The sequence below is a fragment of the Lampetra planeri genome, chromosome 12, assembly GCF_965212315.1.
Source record: "Lampetra planeri chromosome 12, kcLamPlan1.2.h2, whole genome shotgun sequence".
Classification (NCBI taxonomy): Eukaryota; Metazoa; Chordata; class Hyperoartia; order Petromyzontiformes; family Petromyzontidae; genus Lampetra; species Lampetra planeri.
This window is the reverse complement of record NC_136118.1, coordinates 1,714,003-1,729,896: the sequence shown is the minus strand read 5'-3', so window position 1 is coordinate 1,729,896 and position 15,894 is coordinate 1,714,003. Positions and strand designations below refer to the sequence as shown.

Sequence of the window (15,894 nt, the reverse complement as noted above, 5' to 3'; positions counted from 1 at the left end):
CAATGCTTTCACGTCATGACGACTGAAGTAATATAGTCGGTCGAAATACGAGGACCTAAAAGTATAACGCAGTGATAACAACAATAGCGGCGGCAGCGGCACAAATGCAACAAAGTGAATTTGGCGGCCCCAAGCCAGCGCGGTGGCCTCTGGGCGAGGTGGCATGCGGGGCCGGGGCCGGGTGCGGTACCTGCGCAGGCGGCCCACAAGTCCGTCTCTCTGCAGGGACTCGAGCAGGAAGCTGGGCCGCCGGGGCTGCGTGCGGCCACGTAGCCACGGCGGCGACCCGGTGCGGTGGGGCGGCGGCGGCGCTCCCTCGCCGTAACGAGTCTCGCTGCGCGCAATTACGCCGCCCTTCTGTAGCTCGAGAGCCGGGCCGTCACCTCTGACACAGGAATTACGCCGCGGCGCAACGCGATGTTTAATATTTATACAATTATAATCTCATTTGAATTGCCCTATTAATGTTTAATGCGCTCATTTCGTATTCCTTTGCCGGACACCACCGCGGAGAGGTTTTTAAGAGGCTTGTGTGTGTGCGCACGCACGTGTGTTCTTGTGTGTGTGTGTGTACGTGTGTGTATGTACTGAAGGCGATCCAGAGCCTGACACCAGGAAAGACACCAGGCAGAGATGATCTCCCAAGTGAAATGCTGAGGGTGGCGTTTGTGCACAGACTGCCCTACATGGCATCATAACAACAGTCTGGACCACTGGACGGGTTCTACAGGATTGAAAGGATGCCCTGGTGGTCCCCCTCTTTAAGAAGGACCGCACAGACAGTAACAACTACAGGGGAATCTCACTCCTCAGTGTGCCGGGAATGGTCCTGACAAGGATTATTCAACATCGCCTTGCTAGGCATGCTGAGTAGAGGCTTGCGGAGCCCCGGTTTCAGGAAAGGGCAGTCCAGCACAGATGCCATATTTTCTGTCCGTCTGCTACAGCAGAGGTGTAGGGAATTCCAACAAGACCTACATCTCTGCTTTATTTACCTGGTCAAGGCCTATGATCATTAAGGATCTTCATGATGGTGAGTGGGCCCGGGTAAAACTACGTGGCCGGGAGTCGGAGCCATTCCCTGTACACCTTGGGGTGCGACAGGGATGTCCTCTGGCTCCCGCATTATTTAACATCTATTTCGACCAAGTAGTTCGTGAAGCCTTCAATAGCTGTACCGGAGGAATTTCCATCTGGTACAGATACAATGGGAGGCTGATCGATGCCCGGGTGCGGTCAAGGGATGGCTCCCTATTGCTCAATCATGTTATGTATGTTGATGACCTGGTAATTGCTGCTCACTCAGAGGAGTTGGAGGCGCTACTGCTGAACCTGGAGCTTGCCACGAAGAGGTGGGGACTTACCATCAGCCCCACAAAAACTAAACACCTGCCTGGGTATTTTGTACCATCGGACACTCCACCCCCACAAATCCCAATTGGTGATAGGGCAGTTGTGGAGAGAGTGGAGAGTTTCCCATACCTGGGCAGTGTGCTCATGACTGGCTCCGGTTTAACAGCAAAGGTCTCACTCCGAATCAGTCGAACGGCATTATATTTTCATCCGTTGCGTAACGCTGTGTGGAAGCTACCTGGTCTGTCGCTCCGCACGAAGCTTCAGGTCTTCTCCGCCACAGTCATTCCTTCCCTTCTCTACGCTTGTGAAACGTGGACCCCCCTAATGGAACATCGCCGCCGGTTATAAACATTTAGGCTGGCCTGCCTACGATCCATCTTGGGTTTAACCAGGCTGGAATGTGTGTGAAGTTCTCAAATCCTTGAAAGATTTGGACAAAGTCCCATCGGTGAGCTCCTCCGGCGGGCAAGGCTGCGTTGGCTGGGTCATGTAGCCCGCATGCCCCGCCACCGCATGCCTAAACAGCTTTTGTTCGGCCGGATCGAGGGGGCTAAACGGGCGCGACACGGGCTAGAGAAGAGATGGAGTGATGTGGCACAGGAGGATGTGGAGCTGAGTGGACTTGTCGATGACTGGTACCAGTGGTGTCAAGATCGGCCTCTGTGGAGGAGGCTCGTGAAGGACAATACTGGGCAGTTGGAGGCAGTCGCCCTCTAACAACAACGGAAGGTGGAGGAGCGACGCTCACAACAACGAGCGGATCGCCGGGTAGCTAAAGCACAGCAAGTTGGTATAGTAGGGGGCACAGGTGGTGCATCAGCCAGTCGTCTCAGTCTGCCCCGTGACCTCCTGCTAGCGGGCGTTGGACACTTCACGTGGCCTCAAGGTGCACATAGCCTGGCACAAGCGTCGTGGTGACGTCACCGCCACTTAGTGGCGAATGGCAGTTTTTGTTGTGCATGTGTGTACGTGTATGTATAAACGTATGTGTGTATGTTTGGCAATGGGTGCGTATGTGCGTTTGTGTATATGTATGTGCGCGTGCATCTCTTCTCACAGAGCCTCGACGCTAAAGTGGACCGACGAAGACGCCAGGGGACGACAGTTGCTCCTCACAGGGCCCTGTCTCCTCGTGCCGCCACCCATCGCTCCGGCCAGCTGCTCGGCTGGACTCATCAGGTCAAAGGTGACGGTCTTCTTCTTCTTTGTCGTGGTCGCGGCAACGGATGGGTCCTCCGCTAGGCGGGCACGGAGCTCCCTGTGCTCCAGAGTCTTCCTTCTCCAGCGCAGCGCACAGCGGTGTATGAGCTGGTGCACGCTGTACACGCTCTGACACACGTGGGCGAGACGGCGGGCGGGTGGCTACGACAATGGCCAGAGAACTGAGCCAGCACCGCTGACATCCTGGGTTCACAATTTACTATCACTCTGCTTGTTTGCCAAGGAAAGTGTCACCGAGTCTCAACTCTTTTCCAGGAGGGTCCTGGCAAGTTGCTCTGTGTAATGCCAAAGTAATTTGCAGGTAATATTTCAGCATTGGGATGTTTTGGCAAATACCAGTTACATTTCTTGTTTTTATAACAAAAAATTGGCTTTGGGAGGAAACCAGAAAACCCAGAGAAATCCCATGCAGAAATGAGCGCGAGTTGGGAATCGAACCCAGACGCTTATTGCTGTGAGGCACAACCTTGGTTTACCACTGCACCACCCTGGCGTCTACATGGGTATGAACTGCGATTAAAGAGGATTCTCAAGTCTCTCTCTCTCTTTTTCTTAGGGCATCCGAAGAGCAACCGATATAATATTACGACTGAAACATAATTACTTGCTTCGTTGTGGATAAAATAACAAAATAAATAAGCAGGCAAAACGCCCCCTTTCGCTGAATGCCGAATCCGGTCCAGCTTTTGCTCGTGCTAAATCAAGGCTGCTGAAATTGCGCACCCCCAGGAGGCTATGGGGGAGGGGGGATGAGAACATAGTCTGGCGATTTATTTTGTTAAACATTGTAACGGTGTGCCGAGTCTGATATAATCCACCCGATGCCATCAGGCGTTACTCACGCGGAGTGTCCGTGCGTCCTGTGTAAGCGGTTAATGGGGCAGTGGTCGGTCATGTGATGATATGATCGCACTTCAACACATTCACAATAAGGCGACTATGTTTTTAAGTGTCGCGAGTCATGGTCGCAGGCCTGGTCACCAATGACCACACAAATTAATAAAATAAATAAATAATCACAATGAGGTTTTTCACTCATCTGAGAATTAAAAATATTGGTTCGAATGCCACGTGTCAAACATCTGAAGCATGGCAATCGAACCACACATGTATACAAAGACAAAGATCCCCCGTATAGCCTTAACAGACTGTTGGAGAAAGTGCTGTTAGCGAGCACCTATGAAGGCCGGGATGGTACACTAGGGGGTGGGTGGCCAACACCACATCAGGCCGCCTTTGTCTCCCTTGTAGTAATGTTTTTACGCATTGCACTAGGTACTCATTTGAGGCTGAGCCGACCTAGGGGATGCCCAGAACCGGTTCAAATAATCGTCATTGGTGTTAGCTGTGAGCGGAAATCTAAATCGGGTCGTCGGGTTCATAGCGCGGCGCGCCAACCGCTACACGACCACTCCCCACGTCTCCAACATTTGACACATGGCAGTTGAACAATGCATGCACACACAAACATACACACACACGTGTGTGGGAAAGCACATCCTGAAGCGCGTGGAAAACAAAGATCACTCTCAGCAGTGGCTCCATGGAGCCTGCTTCCGTGGGCCATTCTCTCCGACAGAAATCCGAACAGACCCTCGGTCACACGACGACGACAGCTGACAGCACAAATGAAATAAAAACCGAAATATAAATAAGAAGACAAACAGTGGATAGAGTTACACACAAGCCACCAGGGCAGCAATCGGAGACTGAGTGCTCGTATTTACACACCGAACGGCATCTAGCATCCAGCTTGCGCTGTGTACATAATCACATGTATATATAACTGCGCAAATAAAGCTTTTACGCTACAGCTTTACACACACACAGACACCGGGTAACAGGGACACCCGCTGCCAAATCACGGTACGGCCGAACATCCTGCGCGCTACACCGTATCCACGCATCCCCCAGCACTCGCTTCCCTTTGATTTAGCGCTGCACTGAAACGGCACAAAATAATTGATCAATTCTTTATTTCAACATTGATTTTCATATCAAGCACAATAAAAGTGGCGCTAAATTGTATGAATGGCTTATTACGGCGCTCGCTGGGGCAGTATAAATAGACACGGGGCTAAATACGCAGACGGGAACCCAATCGCTCCCGCGATCTTCGCATCCCTGGCAACGGGAGGAGGAGGAGGAGGAAATCACACGCAACGTGGCCTAACAGATGCGCCGGCGGCGTCTTCACCGTAAATATACACCAGGGATGAGTCTCGGATTAAATAATTTCGGATTTCGGATTTTTATTGACAATTTTATACCCTTACCAAAAAACGTTGAACTTTTCGGATGATGTCCCTTTGTGTGCCAATTGTGAAAGGTGATCGAATTGACGACAGTCACGTCACCCAATGACACCTGACACCAGGCTCAGGTGGGAGAAGCACGGACGTCATTGATTGGTGTCACGTCACGTCTGCGCCGTTCCCACTTCCGGCCGTCGGATCACTCCGAAACACAGAAATAACAACATTCGGATCGTCCCAAATATTCTTATCGAGGCCCGATTTTGCAATTCTTTAGATTAATTTGAAAATTGCGAGCACTTCCTTAACATACGCTAAATTCAGGGTGATGGCTTTTAGTTTTCTCAACAGCTGATTGGATTTTAAATTTCGATTTAAAGCTTTCGTAACTGCAGGGATTCATATTCTTGGTTCTTTCGGTAAAGTCACGTAAAAGGGAAATAATAAAATAATAAAACAATACAATTCTCACGACGTTTCGATTGCAACACAAGCAATCATCATCAGGTGTGAAAAACACAACAAGAACATTTTAGAAAAAACCGCCACTTTTTTCAAAACATTTCTTGCTGTGGTTTTCACACCTGATGATAATTGCTTGTGTTGCAATCGAAACGTCGTGAGAATTTAATTGGTTATTTGTATTATTTTATTATTTCCCTTCTACGTGACTTTACCGAAAGAACCAAGAATATAAGCTGATTGGATGTTGTGAAAGCGACGGCTTACAGAGGAAAGCGACCGAAGATCGACAAAGTGCAGCACTCAGAATGGTGGCAGGGGTGCAGAGGCTTTCAGACAAAATGTTGTTTCTCTGTATAATTTATTCCGATTATTTTGGCGGAAGAGAGGATATCTGGCGGAGGCTGGAAAGCATTGGGCGAGGTGTGGCGGCATCAACAGTTTTGGCCGCAATGACACCAGGATGTGTATTTTATACGTGGTATCTATACATTGATCACCCGGTGTATTCTGGCCAAGGCACAGGTGAGGGAGGCAGATTTGTTGCTCGCGAACGACTGGGCCGCCCCCTGCTACAGAAGGACGCACGCCCGCTGCTTCAGCACCACATCTTGAGATGCGCTCGCATTCTCACACTGCAAACGCGTCGTCGTGATGGACAGGTCTCCTCACCTGTGAAGGTGCGCCGCCAGATCGAGCGCCTTCCACGTGCGAGGGATTACAAGTCAGGCTCTCACACGTGCGAGGGATTACAAGTCAGCCTCTCACACGTGTGAGGGATTACAAGTCAGGCTCTCACACGTGCGAGGGATTACAAGTCAGCCTCTCACACGTGCGAGGGATTACAAGTCAGGCTCTCACACGTGCGAGGGATTACAAGTCAGCCTCTCACACGTGTGAGGGATTACAAGTCAGGCTCTCACACGTGCGAGGGATTACAAGTCAGCCTCTCACACGTGCGAGGGATTACAAGTCAGGCTCTCACACGTGCGAGGGATTACAAGTCAGCCTCTCACACGTGTGAGGGATTACAAGTCAGCCTCTCACACGTGTGAGGGATTACAAGTCAGGCTCTCACACGTGCGAGGGATTACAAGTCAGGCTCTCGCCCGTGCGAGGGATTACAAGTCAGGCTCTCACACGTGCGGCGGATTACAAGTCAGGCTCTGGCCCGTGCGAGGGATTACAAGTCAGGCTCTCACACGTGCGAGGGATTACAAGTCAGGCTCTCACACGTGCGAGGGATTACAAGTCAGCCTCTCACACGTGCGAGGGATTACAAGTCAGCCTCTCACACGTGCGAGGGATTACAAGTCAGGCTCTCACACGTGCGAGAGATTACAAGTCAGCCTCTCACACGTGCGAGGGATTACAAGTCAGCCTCTCACATGTGCGGGGGGGGGGGCGGCGGGGGTCAGGACTAGGGGGCCGGCTCCTCACCTGCGCGTGCCTCGCTGCCACGCGGCGCGAGCGCTCGTGCGCCGACTGGGCGGCGTGGCGGAGCAGCTGGGCCGCGCCGTCCCGGAGGAGGTGGCGCCGGTACGTCTCCATCGCCAGGGAGAGACGCGCGCGCCGGCGAGCCCGCTCGCGCGTGAATGCCACCCACGCGACCAGCACCTGGCGGAGACCGTTGCCACAGGGGGTCACAGGCGCGCGATGACCCGCTGCCCCCCCCCCCACCAGCCCAGGCCGGTGACGCGAGCCGAACGGCAGTGCGTTCTCCGCCGCTCGTTGCAGAGGTTCGTGGTTCAAGACCCCCGTGGCCGCCCTGGTTAAGATCAATTTGCGCAATTCGGTTGCATCCAAGCGAATCGCTCGTCTGTGGACATCTTCTCTGCAACCAGTTGCGACAAGGTGCACAACCGGTTTGCTGGCAGTAGAAATGGACCCGGCTTTCATGCATCCATCATCTCGGCGATTTGGAGCGAGGCATTTCATCGTCGCGTGACACACACATTAGCGAGCTCTAATTGGTCGTCACGACCCTGAACACGCCGTTTAGTTTTCCTCTTGCGCAACCGCTCGCTCAGATGCGGACAAAGCGGCTGCGACGATTATGTTGGGCGATTTCAAGAGCGGTTTGTTTTCACAACCGATTGCTCAGGCAGGGTGGCAAGATGTTCACTCCCTTGCCTGGTATGCAGGAGATCGTGGGTTCAATCCTGGAGTTTGCATATTCTCCCCCGTGGTCGCGTGGACTTTTCTCTGGGTCCTCCGGTTTTTCCCCTCCACGTTTTAAAAACGTGCATGAAGAGTATTTGGCTGCTATAAATGTCCACGTGATAAGCCACTTCTTGAACTCTCGCTTCTGAAAAAGAGCTATACAGCTCAGTGGGCTTTTACCTGGTAAAATAAAGATCGTTTATAGTTTTATAGGCGCGGGCACGGCCGCGTGGTGCGGTGCACGCTCCGTTCTCCTGGCAAAATCCCGATAAAAAAAAAACTCTGCACCACCTCCTCACCTTTCCCTGCAGCACGAGCGACCAATGCCAGAGCGCCACACAGGTCAGCGTCGCCTCCGCCCTGCGCTCGGACAGCTGCGGCAACAACAACAACAAACAAGACGAGACTCCCCGTTAATCTCGCGGAGAGCCGCTCCATGCCCCCCCCCCCCACTCAGGGTGCACGAGGGCTGACGGGGCACGCCGAGGGCCGACGGAGCGGTGCCACAGGCCGCGCGCGGTGCTGCGAGGCACGAACCCTCACCCTGTGGCTCCAGATCGCGAAGTACGTGCGGGAGAGACGCGCGGAGAGCAGCCACTCGCTCCGTCGGTGCAGCAGCTGCATTCCAAACGGCAACGTGCAGGCGGTACACACACAAAGGACCTCCGATTAGCACGGTTGATTACGTACGGTGCAAAAGAAGTTCAACATGCATACATACAGCACACACCACCACCATCGTCATCGTCGTTACCAGCCACAGTCTCCCCACTGCAAGGTGAAGGGCTCCCCATGCCGTCGCAATCTCTCAGTTTTTGCGATGATTTCAGCGCTCCATCTCCACAGTGGATGTACTCTCAGGCGAGATTCCTCCTTTGGCTTACACAGTGGTTAGTTCCTGTGGCTTACACAGTGGTTAGTCGCTACAGCCTTCCATGTGACTTCCTCCCTTCAACAGTGGAGGCTCTCGTGCCTTCATCAAAGCTTTAACAGCCTCTTGGGCCAAGTGCTGTTGGCGAGCGCCTACCATCATGGCACACGGAAAGGTGGTGTGGCTAGCAGTGGTGACGTTTACACACCGTACCAGGTACTCATTTAAGGCTGAGTCGACCTAGGGAGGAGGCCCAGGATTGGTTCAAATATTCACCGGTGTTATTGGCCGTGACCGGGCATCGAATTCGGCTGCGCTAACCACGACACTACTGCTCCAAAACAAAATCACTCCACCCACGAGCTACTAACCGTCTTGCGGATGCACAGCGCGTGGTGACTCAGCCACGCCGCCAGGCCTTGGCCCAGCAGCGCCCGCCGGCGGTGGCGGTCCGCCTGCTCGGCCGCCCTGCGTTCCCGCACCGCGGCCGCGAGCCGCAGCCTCCATGACCCAAACCGCCGGCGCAGCATCACTGGCGGAGGCGAAGGAGGTTAAAAGCAGCGTTAATTTTGTTCATGAAATTAGCGACGACAATATTCGTCAACTAGGTGTTGAGTCGACGTTGACCGGGAGTGGATGAAACTCATCGGGCGTCCGAAGACGGCTCCCACCGCTGCCCACTGCGCACGAGAGCCCGACTGTGCCGAGACAAAACAATCGAGACACAGACTGTGGTAAGCCAGCGTCAACAGAGACCTCAGTGCACTGAGCGAGACCAACAATGATAACCGGCTGTACGTGTATGCATACAAAAAATAATTAGCAAGTTCAATGAATGACTGACATGACAATAATAGGGGAGGAGGGGGATTGGTGACATTTACACACCACACCACGCACTTATTTTAACGTGGAGTTGACCTAGAGGAGGCCACGGGCCAGTTTAGATATCACCAACACAATAACTAAGGGGAATCAAATATTGGACTACTTCAGTTATTTAGACTAAGATAATGACTTCACAGATTAATATTTGAGTAAAACTGCAGAGCTTGTCATGTCCTAGCTTATGACAGTGATGAAAGTAAAACAAGCAGATCATAGTGACACTGGGAAACCCACGAATGCTCAAAAACGAGAAATGTTTTTTGGGCAACGTCAACTCCACTTAGCGTCAACGATCGTGTGCCACGGTGGCGAGATGTTAACTCCCTTGCAATGTATGCAGGAGGTTGTGGGTTCCATCCCGACCCTGACGGTTGTATATTTGGAGTTTGCATGTTCTCCCCGTGGTCGCGTGGATTTTTCTCCGGGTCCTCCGGTTATTCTCTCCACATTTAGAAACGTGCGTTTTGAGTATTTGGCCGCTGCTATACATTTCCACGTGATAAGCCACTTCGTTGGGCTATCATTTGTGGCGAGGTCTGAAAAGAAGCTACATAGCTCAGTGGGCCTTACCTGGTAAAATAAAAATTGTTTCAGTTTAGACTCCAAGTCTCGCGTCAAGTGTGTGACGAACCCACGCGACATGCGACTCCCGAGTCTCGCAGTGACAGAAGTAACCGAACGCAGTGCCCAGAGTAGATCTCCGCGGCATTGTTGCCAGGTTCAAAAATATTCCCCTCGAGTACCCGATTAGTGCTGCCGAGATGCTAGCAGTCACGGATAAAAATCATTCGCGGGCTGCTTAAAAGTGGCGGGTATGGCGTGGCTGCCGCCCGTATGATGCCGCATCTGGCCGCGAGCCATCGGATCTTGACCCCTGCCCTACAGAGTACGGAATGAAATGACGGAAAGGCAAGGCGGCGTTACTAAATAAATGACCTCGAATATAACAAGTGTCCAAACACAACATCTTATTTTCACGAAAATATTAGTCTACCAACATTTTATTCTCGCCTCCGGGAGGGGCTTTTGAAGTTTCAAAATAATTGGTTTAAGTGAAAGAAAGAAAGCAGGAATGAAAATAAAAAAATCCACTGACGCTAATGGAAAACCGCAGCAGAAAAATGATAAATTCCCTGGGTCCGACCGAGCGCCGAATAAAGACAGGAATTGTCTGCTTCTACATCAACATGGAGTGGATTTACTGCGCACGTTAAATCATGGGTAATGATTTTTCACACGGCCTTTGACAAAAAAAACACCCGGCGTTCGCCCCATCTCATCACATCTTGGAAGCTAAGTCGGGCAGAGCCTGACCACGTATACCAGGTGTTACAGATCGACTGGACTACACGCTACGGAGCAGGGGGCAGTGCGGCAAAAATATATTTCTTGTGCTATACGTACACGCTCTCCCGTACATGCTTGCCACCTTCAAAAACCGACACTGACCAGCGTGGGGAAGTATGGTCAAATATCCCACACGACCGGCACGGCGGTGGGAAGGACCTCATCCAGCAGTGGACAGGCGGGAAGGTTACGTGCGCAAGCGATATTTCACGCCGCTCGTCCGATCGTTCCCTGCCGGCGCTTCAGTTTGCCGTCGTGTGTGACGGGGGGGGGAGGAGGGGGGGCAAGAGACGTACGCAGGTCCAGCCGACTCTGCGCCCACTCCGAGCGGGCACGGGTCTCCTGCTGGTGTCGCACGCGCACCACCGTTGCCTCGCGCCACTCCCACAGCGCCTGCCAGCGGCGCACACACACACAAGACAAAATGTCACCCATATAGCCTTCGCAGACGAGACGGGCAAGTGCTGTCAACTATGAAGGCTAGCACGGCGCATAGAGGGGGTAAGCGGCGAGCATGCCCCACGCCCAGCCACATTCCCCCCACTGGCGACGCTTACACACCACACCAGGTACTCATTTAAGGCCGTGTAGACCTAGTTGAGGCCTAGGACTGATTCAGACATCACTCGGAGCATTAACGTTAGCCGTGAGCGGGAATCGAACTCGGGTTTCCGGGCTTGTAGGGCAGTTCTACTACATGACTAGACTATGCTCCCAATACAAAACAAAAAATCTCACCTATTGCCATAAGACTGTTGGGGAGATAATGTTATTGACCAGCTATTCAAGTCAGCCCAGTGCTGGCTGAGGTGGTATACACAGCATCACACACGACCACCTTTGTCTCCCCAGTGCTGACGTAGAGTGCCAGTACTGGTTCTGCTAACCATTCCTAATTTTGGCAAAGGCCAGAAATCGAACTTGGGTCTCTGGGTTCGTAGCACAGCGCGCTAACCGCTGCACCACCACTACCCCCCCCCCCCACGCACATAAACGACAGCGATAATTCCGTAGCTCAGTGCGCTAATCACTGCGCCACCGCGCCCCAACGTGTGCACACACGCACGCACACACACACACAGTGCATTCTCATCCCTCCTCCCCCTCCAACAAAGACCGCTAGCAGCAGCTGTCTTCACTGGGCACCGCAGCTTTTATGTTCCCGGTTCCCCCCGTGGTGTGAGCACTGATTAAACGCAAGCGACTCTTGCGCAGATTGATTGTTGCACGGAGCTGCCTGTTCCATTCGCTCACTGATGGATGGAGCGGCGCTGCCTAACCCGGAGGTCACGACCAAAGAGAGGGGGGTTCACGGGGGTCGTGAGGGTCGCCAGCTGGATCGCGGCCACCGCTGGAATAACGAGGCCCGGGGGGATCGATATCGACGTTTCGAGGACGTCGATAAAGAAAAAAAATAAAGTGCACACAAATTCTCAGAGCAAAATTCTTATTTTTTTCAAGCCGATTTTTGTTGTTGTTAGTTTCTTTAGTATTGACACACTTGCTGAGCGCCGGCCCACAAGGCCCCATATATCAAGCGGTCAGGAACAAACAACACGATTAGCAAAGTTTAAATAATTTCTATAAATGCAGATGTTTTACGAATCGAGCAAGGCTATTATACAAGTGTGGGAAAAAGAGACAAGGATGGGAGGGATTGCAAAGTGAAAAGATAATTGTTGCGACCTGCGTGGTGGCAGATGATCACTGCACGGGTGATGTATTTGGACCTTTACGCACGCTTTCTTGTAGAATCTCGCGTCACAGAATCAGCTGCTGGTCGGAGTCACGGCGCGATTCACTCTGCGAGCAGCATGCAGCACGGTGCGTGCCACAACCTCGCAGCGGCTACTACGCCGCACTCCCAACCTGGAGACCCAAGTGCGATTCCCAGCCACGGACGGCTTAAATCAGCCGCGAGTGTGGCCAGCACCACGCTCAGCCCCCTTTGTCTCTGCACGAGGTACTCATTTTAAAGCCGAGTAGATCTAGGGGGTCGGTTTGGATAGCCATCACACCGATGTCGGCTGTGAGTGGAAATCGAACTCGGGTCGGCCGGTTCATCGCGTAGCGAGCACGCACACACTCACGCGCACGCACACACGCACGCACACACATGCGCACTCATGCACACACGCGCGCGCACACACACGACCGTAGACACACTGACGCACACGCGCACTCACGCACCCGCTTCGCGAGCGCCCGCTCGTAATGCCGCTGCGCCTCCGCGGTGAGCAGCCTCTCTTGCTTGCCGGCGAGCGCGTTGGTGCGCCAGGCGAGGACGGCTCGCCTGCGAGTGACAGAATCAAAAACAACGCGAGCTCAACGGAAAATCATAAAAACCCGGCGACGACCGACGACGAGAAGCGAAACCGCGACGTTGGCCGCGTTTCCGCGTCCGTCGCTTTTTGAGCACAGAACAGAAAGAACGAATAACAAAAAAAATCCCGAAATTAATGGACAGGACGCGCGCGCGAAAAAACCCACGAGCGGACGGGGCTTGATGCGGGACGCCTCATTCGCGGCACGGCCCCGCGGAGTTAAGGGGGTCACGGGCGATGGCTCCCACCGGCCCAGGCGAATCGGCAGCGCAGGTGTAATGCGTTGTGACAAACCCCGAGGGCCCCGTTGTGTTTTTTAAATGGTGCCTCGCTCAAGTTCTCTTCCGTCGTTTTGTTGCTTAATAAATAACAATCCCAACCGCGGCTCCCTCGACGGCTACAGGCACCCTCAGAAGGAAAGGAAAAAAAAAAGATAAATAGGTAAATAAATAAAAACGCTGTTCCTGCGCTGGGCTCGCATGCTGCTTAAACGACGCACACGCGGTAAGGTTGGCGGCTACCGGTTAACCCAACAACACCCGGGTCTGTGCCGTGATCTCCTGCCGGTAGCGAGCCTTCCAACCACGCCTCGGGAGTGAGCCTTGCCTCGCACGAGCTCCGTGGTAATATGACCCAGGACGACTTTTGGTGGATTGGCCACCAACCCTTGGCCTTAACACAGCCCAGTTATGGCTGCATACCCCTGGTTCTCTTTTATCTCCTCCACTTTCCACGCACGTCATTATTGACGCGTCTACTTATTTATGTGCTTGACCGGCGGTGATAATCCACATATAAATGCATACTGTGCAAGTCGCAGATGTTACATGTTAAAGGCGTGTGTGTACGAGTAGCCATGTCATGATGTTCATGTGCCACATGTGTCCCAAGTGACACCCAGAACGCATTTGGAAGTAAAGACGTTCCATCTCTGGGGGCATTTCCAGGTGAAGCATTGAAGATACAAGAAAAAAGCAAAATAAATATTTGCGAAACTCCCCAACGCGATGGGCTGCCACTTGATCAAGAGCTGACAGTACAGCAAGTAGGTTTGTGAACCCATCTGTGCGGACTCCATGGCGTTATTCCCTATGCGTAGACAATATACATTTATTTTTTAACGGGCACTCTGGTTTCATCCCACAAGCAAAACACTCCTGACGCAAGGAACTGGCCCAACGTCTCAACTGCCAAGACTTAGCGAGGCTTTTCCTGGACAAATTCAATTTCCATATCGATTTTTTTTTTTAAACAAAAACGCAAGATTTGCAAACGCCACGGGTTTTAAGCTTCCCCTACCAAGAGTTAAAAATAAACGCCCGCTACTTCACGCAGAAGACCTTCCCGTCACCGCAACACGACACCGACTAATTTTATACCTTGTGTGCGGGTGCGTGTGTGCGCGCGTGTTCCAGTTCGCGGTAGTGTAGCGGTTAGCGGGCTGCGCTACGAACCCGGCGACCCGAGTTCGCTTCCCGCTCATGGTCAACACCAGTGACGATTATCTGAATTTGGTTCAGGGCCTCCCCGAGGTCGAATCAACCTCAAGTGAGGACCTGGCGCGGTGTGTAAACAATGAAACGGGGGAGACAAAGGTGGCCGGGTGTGGTGCTGGCCACCCACCCCCTCGTGTGCCGTGCCAGCCTTCATAGGTGCTCGCTGGTGAGGTCTTTGTGTGTGCTATAATTGACATTTGAGCATGTCTGACACATGTGCTGAATTTCTCGACAAGACAGGAGAGAAGTCACAGAGTCGTGAGGAAGAGAACACAGCAGGCGAGCGTCGTAGATAAGAGTCGGCAAACAACGGTTGCGCTTGGATGGGGGGGGGGGGGTCATGTGTGCAGGATGCGGAGAAGAGGGCCGACTGCCGGAAGAGGCAGTGGAGCGATCCCCATGAGCTCGACGGCCAATGGGAAGCCCTAGGAGCAGATGGCGGGAGACTGTGAGGGCAGACCTCGACGGTCGCGGGTCACTGTGGGACCTGGCGGAGGGGATAAAGCGTTGGCGTGGTATGGTGGTGGTGGTGGCGGCGGCGGCACCGTGAGTGGCGCAGCACCGCGCCAGGCCGTGTTTACACGACGGCGCTGGCTCGCTGGCTCACTGGAGAAGGGGGGGGGGGAGGCGACGATGCCCAACGTACCGGAGCTCGCACCGCTGATGCCGCTGCTCTCTGACGCGCACCTCCTCCAGCACGGCCAGACGATCGGCGTGCTGGCGCTGTTTCACCGCCACATATCCAGCACACACAAGGATCATCCCATGCACACACGCAAAAGCACATTTACACGCATGCACATACAGGGACCTACACACACAAAATTTACAAAAAACAAGACAAGGAGCTCCATATAGCTTTAACAGACTGTTGGAGCAAGTGCTGGTTCTTCATAGCTGCTAACAGCACTTGCTCCAACACAAATGTACACACGAAGACAAAAATCCCCCGTATATCCTTAACACGCTGTTAAGGTGCTCATACATATGAAGGCCAGCACTACGCCCGGCCACCTTTGTCTCCCCAGTGGCAATATTTTTACACATCGCACCAGGTACTAATTTGAGGCCAAGTCGATCTAGGGGAGGCCCAGGACTGGTTCAGATATTCGTCACTGGTGTTGGCCGTGAGTGGGAATCGAACTCGGGTCGCCGGGTTCGTAGCACGGCGAGCTAACCGCTACACTGCCATTCCCCACACACACAGAGAAAAAGATCATCCCATGCACACACGCAGAAGTGCACACAGATGCACAAAGACAAGACATCCCCCGTGTAGCCTTCAAACAGACTGCTTGAGGAAGCGCTGGTGCTGGCCACACACCCCCTCGTGTGCCGTGTCGGCCTTCATAGGCGCTACTCGCTAACCCCACCTGCTCGAACACAAATGTACACACAAAGGCAAAAATCCCCCGTATAGCCTGTAACAGACTGTTGGCGCAAGAGCTGTTAGCGAGCACCTATTAAGGACATCATGGCACAGCGCTCAAGAGGGTGGGGTATGGCCGGCG

The 15,894-nt window shown here is 53.1% G+C and overlaps 1 protein-coding gene across 7 annotated transcripts in view; it reads right to left on the bottom strand.

Annotated features, from left to right (window-relative positions):
* The window catches only part of LOC144721493 (uncharacterized), a 45,099-nt gene that overhangs the window by 5,706 nt on the left and 23,499 nt on the right, over window positions 1-15,894 (bottom strand). For all 7 annotated transcript variants that reach the window (XM_078599137.1, XM_078599140.1, XM_078599139.1 and 4 more), the window contains 9 exons: window positions 15,030-15,106; window positions 12,754-12,856; window positions 10,860-10,956; window positions 8,700-8,860; window positions 8,001-8,075; window positions 7,757-7,831; window positions 6,735-6,911; window positions 2,414-2,685; window positions 191-385 (listed from right to left, as the gene is read on the bottom strand). In XM_078599137.1, coding sequence (XP_078455263.1) covers window positions 191-385; window positions 2,414-2,685; window positions 6,735-6,911; window positions 7,757-7,831; window positions 8,001-8,075; window positions 8,700-8,860; window positions 10,860-10,956; window positions 12,754-12,856; window positions 15,030-15,106 — 1,232 coding nt within the window. The remainder of the gene's footprint in view (window positions 1-190; window positions 386-2,413; window positions 2,686-6,734; window positions 6,912-7,756; window positions 7,832-8,000; window positions 8,076-8,699; window positions 8,861-10,859; window positions 10,957-12,753; window positions 12,857-15,029; window positions 15,107-15,894) is intronic.